Source organism: Ammospiza caudacuta, chromosome 10 (genome assembly GCF_027887145.1).
Source record: "Ammospiza caudacuta isolate bAmmCau1 chromosome 10, bAmmCau1.pri, whole genome shotgun sequence".
NCBI lineage: Eukaryota > Metazoa > Chordata > Aves > Passeriformes > Passerellidae > Ammospiza > Ammospiza caudacuta.
The window spans coordinates 14,661,018-14,671,085 of NC_080602.1; the positions used below are offsets into that span (position 1 = coordinate 14,661,018).

Genomic DNA, 10,068 nt, shown 5'->3' on the forward strand with positions numbered 1-10,068 from the left:
ATTTAAAGAGTACAATAGGAGAGAGAAGATAACTAAGAAAGCAGAACAAAATAAGAATAAAACATCTCTGAGGGGGGTAGTTTATTAATTATTAATCTTTGTTGCAGATTTTTGGGCCTGTTCAAGAAATACTGAGATTTAAAACCATGGATGAAGTTATAGAGAGAGCCAACAATTCTGATTTTGGGCTGGTAGCTGCTGTCTTTACAAACGACATAAACAAGGCCCTGACAGTCTCTTCAGCAATGCAGGCTGGGACAGTCTGGTAAGCAGAAGTTATCCCACTCTTGAAGATACAAGAGTTTGACTCACTATCATCATTTCCCTTCAGTTTTGCACCCTTTGTTAAGAATATTCCTGCAGCCCATCCTAGGGTGGATCTCTGGCCAAGCCATGGCCAGCAGTGGGGGTTCTGTGGCTGCTCAGTGCTGGGGAATGCTGCTGGAGCTGGAGAGCACCTTGCTTCCCCGAGCAGGGCAGCCACTGCTGAGCAGCCTTGCTGAGAACAAGCAGGGTAAACCATCCCCTAAACCTGGGGAGCACAGGACACCTGGCAGGGCTTACTAAAGGCACAGAGGATTGTGCTTTCTACAACATTAAGGAGCTGAGGGGACACCTCCTCTGTGATCTTTAGGAATGGGGATGCCAACTCTAGAGTTTAGTAGCTTGCAAACTAATATGTCAAATCTGAGTAAAGATCTGCAAGAAATTAGGGAGAAAAAGAGCAAAGTCAAATCTAACAGCTCTTTGTTATAAACTGGCACTGAGGTTTGGCAGCAGATTAACAGTTCATTACTGAAGATGTGTCCAAGGGTATGGTGCTCTCCTCCTGCCTTCACAGGTCAAATCCAATTCTCCTGAGGACTGAGAAGCAGATCGTTGTTTTTGTAGCATAAATCCCTCATTTCTTTTCAACACGAAACAAGTTTGTTATTACTAAGAGGTATAGAGTGTCCTTAGCTCCACAAGTTTCAGCCTCTCTCTGAGTTACCCAAAGGTCTTTCTGGCAGTGCAGCTGGACTTAATGCCTCTTCCTGTTACAGGATAAATTGCTACAATGCCTTAAATGCCCAGAGTCCTTTTGGAGGATTCAAAATGTCTGGCAATGGGAGAGAGATGTAAGTATTCCACTGCTGTTTTCTAAATTGTTTCCAACTCTACAACTTCATAAACATTAGTGAATGCTTCCATGCAAATTAAGATCCAGTAATATTCCAGCCTGAGAATCAGGGCATAATATAAGGTGACCTTTAATCATCATTACTGGTTCTAAATGCAACTGATTTGTATTCTAAGACCACCTTTTTAAAGTTTTTTTAATCAACATTGCAAACTAATTTATTGGAATTCTCTTCTTATCCTAAAGAAACTGAAAATTTTCTGAACTTGTAACCTGTGTTTTCTGGAAGGTTTTTTAAGCCATATTAAGCATCACTGTTCAGAAAGACTCTGCTGCTGCTGAGTGCTTGTTGACTGTTTTGGTGTACTTGTTTCAGAGTTGTTTTGACATGTATTGTGCCTCTTTTGGTAGTTTTTCCTTTTCTTTCTTCAGTTTTCACTGTATTTATTAATACAGATGCATTTGAATTTTATAAAAAAGCTATCAGCTTGCAGATTTTTAAACAATGAAATCAGGCAAAGAGAAGGAAACAAATGTGTTTACACCTCTTCGAAAAAATCTACTTGCCATTATAAAGCTTTCTGTCATTCCATTTAGCACTAAGTGCCAAATATTTTGAAATGGAGATGTATACTCAAATATTGTCCCGTGTACCTAATTTAAAGTCTTACCAGTTTCTCATTCTCATTACAATCACAAGGAAGTTTAGCAATTGCATCAGCCCCAGATTGGTTACATACCAGGGATTCAATTAATTTCTGTGCAGGAGGTATGTGTACCAGATATGTCTCACCTAAGTTTTCAAAATAGCTTATGGCTAATGGCAAACTCAGCAGTAAAACTAAAGTAAGGTCAAACTCTTTAAAACTTTAAATATGTTGAAGTATACAACTTGATCTATAAAATAAGCTTTATGAAGTCTGAAGTATTTTCCCTCGTTAGGGAGTACTTTGAATAACACATTCATACTATTCACATTCATGAGTTATGAGGTGATCTCACACTGGCATAAATATGTCAGGTCATCTAACTCTTATCATTGTGAAAATATTCTAAAACTACTAAGCTTGATAGAGCACATGAGTAACCTGACACCCAGGGGTGACCCCACTGCCTCCAGGGAGGTTCAACTGCAAGCAAAATATTCACATATCAATGTTGCAGAGCTCTTGAAAAAGGGGAAACCCAGGCAGCACCCCAGCTCTCATGGAAAAATCTGTGGTAATGGCACACTTGATTCCCACTACAGCATTGGAAGTATTCATCATAAACAATAAATGTTTGGAATGGCAATAATCTCCATCTTGCAAAGATGCCTGAAAACCTACCTTTGAGTAATTATTCCACTCCTTTCAGAACCTCTTTGATCAGATATCACCTTCTAATTCACCTCCTCCACCCTGCATTAATACCTGCATACTTTTTATTAAAATGCCAGTTTCCTACATTCTTGTTTTTAAGGCATACATTTTACAGCATAAATAATGTTGAGTTGGGCAATTACAGAAAAAAGTGTCTATACATAAGTGTGTCATTGCTAAGGTGACACCATGTTACAGGCAGATCATAACTGGGCCACTGTGCTGCCTGTGCCAGCACTGCATTATCTGGGACTTGTTCTGGTCCTGCATTTAAATTCACAGGTTATCATCACACATGGGCAAAAAATCAAGACAAAGTTGGGAACTGTTATGCTCATTTTACATTCCTAAAAAAGGTAGCAGGGTGTCTGTATCCTGGTAGAGGACACAATACAGGTGATTTCTGGTTGCATTAAGACTACTTAAAATATTCTTGTATCCTTGAAGAGGTCCAGAAGACATGGGGTTTGAGGTTTTTTTCATTCATGTTTCTTTAAAGCTTCTTACCTGGGAGATGTAAAATTTAAATCCTGTAACTAAAAATTGGGTGGTTCACCCCAGATAGCCACATGTGGCCATTTTATATCACATATTATATTATTTTATATTTATCCCCAAAATTCTGGCCTCTGTCCAAATGCCTTCAAGGGAAGGAAGTGCCATTATACTTCAGAATTCTCCTTTAATGTCATAGGAATTGTTATTGTATGGATAGCTCTGAGACATAGCACTGCACACCTGCATTCTGAAAAACAAGTGCAAGCAGAACAGCTTGGAGTTGTAAATCTCTTATCTTCTTTTCTCCTGGACTGAGGGAGGAAAGAGAATACGTAATATTTCTTCTTAAAAAGCATTTTGTTCCCCCTCCCTCACACCTACACAATCAAGGGACAGCACCGTGCAGATCTGACCCATGGGTTCCTTCCTCTTCACAGACCCAACCTTTGCTCTCACTCTGCCCCCAAAGTGCAACCCCAGCAGGCCCAGAGTGGCCATGGAACAGGATGGCTTTGCTGCCTGTATTGGGCTGTGGGGACAATCGAGCCCTTTAACTGAGCACACACTGACTCTTGTGCTCTGAATGTCTGGCATAACCCATCTTCCTATTCAGCAAGTGTAGCTTTTGACTTTTGAAAAATATTTGCCTTAGAATTCATCACAGATTTTTTTCTTGCTAAATAGTACCTGGTATAAACTGATGCTGCAATTTCTTCTTCAGGGGCGAATGTGGATTGAGAGAATATTCTGAAGTTAAAACTGTGACAATAAAGATCCCTCAGAAGAACTCCTAAAACTACAGAGGACCGTGTTGTGCAGAAGAGCACATTATGCCACCTTCTCTATTCCTTACGGAGACCAGCACTCAGGAATAAAAGTGTTACACAATATATATTTAAGAAATTAAGTTGCAACATATATACTGGGCACATAACTGAGTACGTAATGCAAACCAACTTTGCATGTTTTCATAAAACTCTCCTGAGAATTGTTACATCTTTATAAAACAGATCTTAATGAGATAAAATTGCTACTGGGCATCATTTAATAATGGTTCCAGCTATAAAACTGTTAAATGCAAATGCATGCACACACATTTATCTCTTCCTTAAATAAACAAAATAAGTCTTACTGCTTTCAGGTTGCCTTCTCAAACAGACCTGCCTTGTACTGACATTGTAGTTTCAATCAGGGCTCTACAACCCAGATTTTACCCAGAACACTAGCAATGAACAACACAAACAAGTGTCATTGATGTTCTTAAAAAATAAAAGACTCTGAATGGTAATGGCCTCAAACCTGGTGTAGTGGCAACTTTCCAATTAGCACGCCCACAGAAAGAGGTCAGAGTGGGGAGGGAATCAATCTGCTGCATGGCCAATGAAAGCCAAAAACTTATCAGTGAGATTTGGCTTTCATGGCTCACAGCAATTTGGATTTCAAAGCTTATTTTTGTAATTACTTTATGTCTTGCTATAAGGAAAAAGTCCTCCTTCACTTACAGGAACTTGAAGGGTTTTACCTGCCTGCCAAAAGAGCAAGGCCAGACAGGGTGGGTGGGCGTTAACGAGAACAGGAACAGATTCCAAGGCTTCACAGGATATTTTAGCTTTCACTGCTTGTCTAGTTTTGTTGTTGTTGTTGTTGTTGTTGTTACTGTTGTTGCTTTCACCTTTTTTCTTTTTTAAACAAATATATGCACTCACAGGCTCCATTTATTTGTCTGCTATTAAACTGCCTGTGATTACACTGGGAGTCATTAAATACTTGTTACAGCTTTTACTAAATTATGTCTTGCCATCCTCACCATGCTTGTGCACCTCAGGTGATGTTACTGGCTGGTACTGAGCTTTCAATTATTTGGGTTTTTTGGATCCAGGACAAAAATATAAACAAATAATTCTTTCAGAATTGAGGTATTTACAGCCTGTCACATTATTACCTGTTGCCTACAGAATCTCTTCAAATCTATCACTGACAAACTAAACTATCTCTGTTTTTTCTCAGCTGCAGAGCTCATCAATTCCCCAGATTCTTTTAAAGAGATTTCATTTATGTTTTAACTTGGAATTAAGAAAATCTATTTTAAAAGTACATGATCCACACAGTGTAGCTACATGATCTGAGGTGTAAGGACAGAATTACAGCCTCAGGTGTAAGTTTTCCTATGCTATGAACTGTTCAAACTCCAGCCCTGATCAGAAACTAACTTCTGCATGTTCTTAACTTCCTTTAGTCTCTGAGGAATCCCTCTTAGATTTGCAGTTGTATGTGTCCTTCAACATACTGCTGGATCAGGACAAGAGTCTCCAGCACTTTGTAGTGTGGTGGCCCTCAGTATTTTGTAACTCATGTCAAACTGTGTATGTGTTTTTAAGCAATATGTCTACATGTCGTTATTGAGAGCTGATAGTACATTCACAGACATGGAGATCAATCAAAGTATTCCTGAGTTGTTGAATTCAAATGCCATATACTTCTACTGTAGTGTATGTCAGAGTGAAGAAAAACAAAATACAGCAAGCAAGAGATTAGTTATCTTTTAAACTGCAATATAAAATGTGAAAGAGGAGATTTTACTTCTTTTCTCCTATTTGCTTAAAAAAGAAACTTCCTGTGCTTACAGCATTTACACCATGTACTCTTTTGTATTCTTTTCATGTATTTTGTATGTCTGTGCTTTATTCCCAATACATTCAGGTAAATAATATAGAGTTGCCATTTTTTTCAACCTTGTCACTGCAGCTCCATTTGATGTACATGGATTTGTGAAATCCTTTTTTAGATGTACCATCTGCATGGATCCAACAAAACATTTTTCCAGTCCCTGCAGCTTTTTGTTACAGTTTTTAATCATGTATATAGTTATATGTTATTAAAAAAGTAAAAGGATATTTTCTATGAAGTTTTTTCCATTAAAAAGGTTTAGAGAAAGACTTTAGACTGTGAGACTCCTTTATTGTTGACAGAGCTATAAAAATATTAAAAAAAATATTTTCTTAGCAAAAGATCTGCTCTCACAGTAGCTTTATTTTCATTTGCAAAAGTGAATGAAGTAAAAGGCCAATTACATTTTCTGGAATATTATTGCAGCTGTATGAAAACACTTGTGAATTGCAGATCTAGGTCATAGTCAAAGTTCATCCTCACCCTTATTGTCATAAAGTTTAGCTATTGGGGCAGGTCTGAAGTCATCAAAACCAGTGGGGCATCCTTGCAAACTGCTGCATCCCAGCTTGAATTTTGGATAATGTTTTAAAAAATCATGATGCCTTTTCTTTCTCTAGTAGATGTTTCACAGAGATGATTAAATTATCACTCAGAGCTTTTATGGAGAGATAGTCTACTTTAATTTCAAAATGCTAAAATGGGACAAGGACAGACTGAATTCACATAGCCAGGTACTACACAGCTCTCCTTCAAGCAATCCCTTTATTCCAGGTTACTTTCATTGCCAGGAACTGCAGTTCTTTTAGAAATGGTGCCTATTTAGGTAAAGTAACTACTCAGTTAATACTGCCAAGCTACTTCATTGTATGGCAAGCAATGGTCACACCTCGGTGTCACAGAGTAATACCATTGGTTTAATCAGCACTGGAGAGGCAATCACAATGAAGTAACTTGACTAGAATAGATGGGATAAAAGAGAATAAAACCCAATAATAGGAGGGATCACTGTTCCTGAAAGTCTGGAATATCAGGTATACATTAAGCAGAGTATCATTTCTATTTAACAAGTGGCATGCACAACTCTGTTGTGGGACTTTGGGAGGACAATTAGCACTTTCCATACTCCCCATCTCTCTAACCCACTTGCCACCTGTCTCAGCACTCCAAGCAGTCACACAGGCACAAGCAATAGAGACCTTTTCTGAAAGCAAAACAAAGGAAGGTTGTTCTGGAACTCACTGAAAACAAGGAGTATCTTCTAGTGAAGTGAGCAAAGTTCCAGCCAATGAAAGTGAATGTATCAGTATAAGTGTACAAGCATAGTAAAGGGAGAGTTTGGAACTAATTGTGCATTTCTTCTAGAAAAGGATGTGAAGAAAGGCAAAAAGTTTCAGTTCTGTGGCCTTCAGACAAAGCAGTGGATACTGATACTACTTGGATAGCATTCACAGATTTATTTGTGCCCTGTTACAGAGAATGCTCTTGCTCTTTCTCCCCACAGAGGCCAGGATGAAAAATCTTGCCTTGCATACGCAGTGGAACTGTGTGTCACAGCACCCTGTTATTTCTCAGTTCTGTCCTGGAAAAAAAGAACCATAATAACACTGAATCCAGGGCACCAGCTGAGCTAGAGAGGAAGTCAAGCAATGCACTGTACTTTTTACTTATGAGTCTGCATGGTTACACGTAGAGCTCTGGAGAGCTACATTTACCACCTTACATTTGCATCCATACGTCTCCATTTACTGCATGCTAAGTCCATCAACACAGGAAGTTATTTTTCTCCTAACAACTTCATACCACAATGACTGATATTCACAGTGCTATATCTATCAGGAAGCAGGAAAGGCCTTTGTGGCTATTAGATGCCATCAGCATTCCCAACCCATTCAAACAGATTTCTCTCAGCACATTAGACTACAGCTGCATAAAACCCATCTTCCTCCCTTGTCCTCATTAAACACACAGTCTATAATTCTTTCTGTATCTTCACTGTATCTTCTGTGTCCACTGACAGTGCACAGGTATCAGGGAAATCTGTGTGGCTCAGCCAGAAAGCTCAGAAACTCCTGAAGGAACCATGGGGCTTAAGCATGAAGTTGGGCCATTTATAAGGATAGGCCAGTCTAAAGTGAGAATAGTGGTATAATCTCACATGACTCAAGTGTGGCTAGAATATGCTACTACTAAGGCTCTTGAGGCTTGGGGTCCCACTTCCCTCTTCCACCCAGCACAGTGTGGAGTGCTGGGATGCTGGTTTCAATAAGCACTTCCCTAATTTTTCTCCGCGGACCGGAACTGACATGCTGGAATTCAAGGTTAACACAAGTAACAGATGATTACAGCTGGCTGCATCACAAGTTCAGGCATTTCAGTGGTGCGGAGCAGGTTAAGTTTTCTGTGTAGACACAGCTGCTGCACTGGGTAGTGCTCAGCACCAAGTGCCTGGTTATCTATGCCTTAGGCTGCACATACACACAGGACTGGGAATCTGCCCCAACACAGCGAGGGGAGGCACAAGGCTGATTTGCCTCTTGGTACAACTGGGCTAAGTCACCACAGCTGCTCCATAATGTCCCTACCTAAGTACCTCAGCTTACTGTTAGAGAGGGAGGAAAAGCACATCTGCATGCCCCTGGTTCCTAAAAATGGTTGGTTCTGATCAGTTCTGCCAGCTGAGTTTACATCCTGAACCCTCACTAAAAGCCAGCCTCATCCCCCTAGCACAGGTATTCCAGAGCTCAGCTACATCACATTAAGACCACAACTATTTTTTTCTGATATCATACATTTAAATCCACTCAAGCCAGCACTGAAGAGATACCACATCTAGAATCCACTGCTTCTTTAGGTGAGCATTTGCACTGTTACTTTTCATGGGTTATTAGGATGAGTTTCATCAAATAGCAGAGGCTGGCTTGTACTGTGCATAGTACATGTATTTCTGGCTGTGCCTGCAGTGCCAGGAAGCACTCTAGGGAACACTTTTTTCACCTGATTTCATGTGAAATTTATAAACACATTATGGAGGGCCTTTGCCATCATCTGTAATAGCGTGAAGTTGCCAATATCCAGGAAGGCTGGGACAATCTGCCTTAAGGATCAACAGAGTCTACATTACTGATATGTTCCGCAATGTAACCATTCCTTGTATCATCATTTAATCCTAGTATATAACATCAAATCCTGCAATTCCAGGATATTTTCAAGGTGTTTTTAACTGCTTGGAGTCTCTTGATGAGACACACTACATAAACCTGGATTGTGCAACCACCACAGCAAGAGACTGTAAGAAAAGCTCCAGCTGCAGAGGTTGCCAAGGAGGCTGAGCACACAGCAGGCTGGAGTAACCCAAAAGGGTGCTTGTGAAATGTTTGTGCTGCTGGCAGGCAGCACATTGCCAGGACAGATCACACATCATGCATTTGCACATCAAATGAAGCTGCACTGGTCTGAGAGCATGGGAAAGGCCTGTCTTGAACGGCATGTGTCCTACTTCCTAAACATGTATATTTTACACTTTACACTTGGTTATTGGCCAGATTGAAAGTACCGCAAGTTCCCCAAAGCTTGTCGTTCTGCCTTTGAAGTAGAACTGTTTGGATAATGTTTCCTTTGGCAATTTATCTATGTAACAAAGCAGGAACTTAACTGCCTTGGCCTCTCAATGATCCACCACTAGCTTTTGTCAAAGTCTTCATACTCTCGTGTATATGTGCTCTCACAGAATTTGATCATTTTTGTGACCTTGCTTAGCCCCTCTCCTTCTCCCTTATGGTTCCACATGGTGAGGTTGGTGCTCATATTAACTCAATTCTGGGGGTTTTCCCTGCTCTATGTATGTCTGGCAGAGTCTCATTTCCTAGAGCAGCATAATTAGCAAGATGTTTGTGTGCACCTCGCTCCTGCTACCAAACAAAAAGAATACGTGTTTCTACTGCTTGCCCTTGCAAAAGGGCTCCAGCTCATGGTCCACTGCTCTTTTCTCTCCATACTGTCATCATACCACAAGATGGGACATAAAGCAAGATCTCCTGAGAGGTTTATGCTGTTTTCTGCTTGCTGTTTGTCCAAAACCTCTCCCACAGTCTTTGACACTTGACATCTAATCTCAAAGCACAGTCAGGCCCTGCCAAGCAAGGCCTTCTTTTAGTTTTTGATTTTGAACATCACAAACAGATTTCTGGGAAGCATGCTGAATGGAAAGACATTCTTTGCTCCCACCAAGAAACTGCAGATAGGGGATTTTGGCTAAAGCACTACCCACTAGGGGATGCCTAGTGGCATTTGACACTACTGGGTTAGAACTCACAGCTTTTCATTCACCAGAGAATACTGTGGTTCTTGCTCAGAACTGGCTGGGGGGATGCCTATCCCAGGCTGTACAGCTATGGGGCTAAGTAGCCAGACTCTATTCAA

At 40.3% G+C, this 10,068-nt stretch overlaps 1 protein-coding gene across 1 annotated transcript in view; it reads left to right on the forward strand.

The window, feature by feature from the left end:
* The window catches only part of ALDH1A2 (aldehyde dehydrogenase 1 family member A2), a 52,385-nt gene extending 46,582 nt beyond the window's left edge, over positions 1-5,803 (forward strand). Inside the window, exons 11-13 of the mRNA XM_058811035.1 lie at positions 108-265; positions 1,044-1,118; positions 3,701-5,803. Coding sequence (XP_058667018.1) covers positions 108-265; positions 1,044-1,118; positions 3,701-3,773 — 306 coding nt within the window. The 3' untranslated portion in view covers positions 3,774-5,803. The remainder of the gene's footprint in view (positions 1-107; positions 266-1,043; positions 1,119-3,700) is intronic.
* Positions 5,804-10,068: the final 4,265 nt, after the last annotated feature.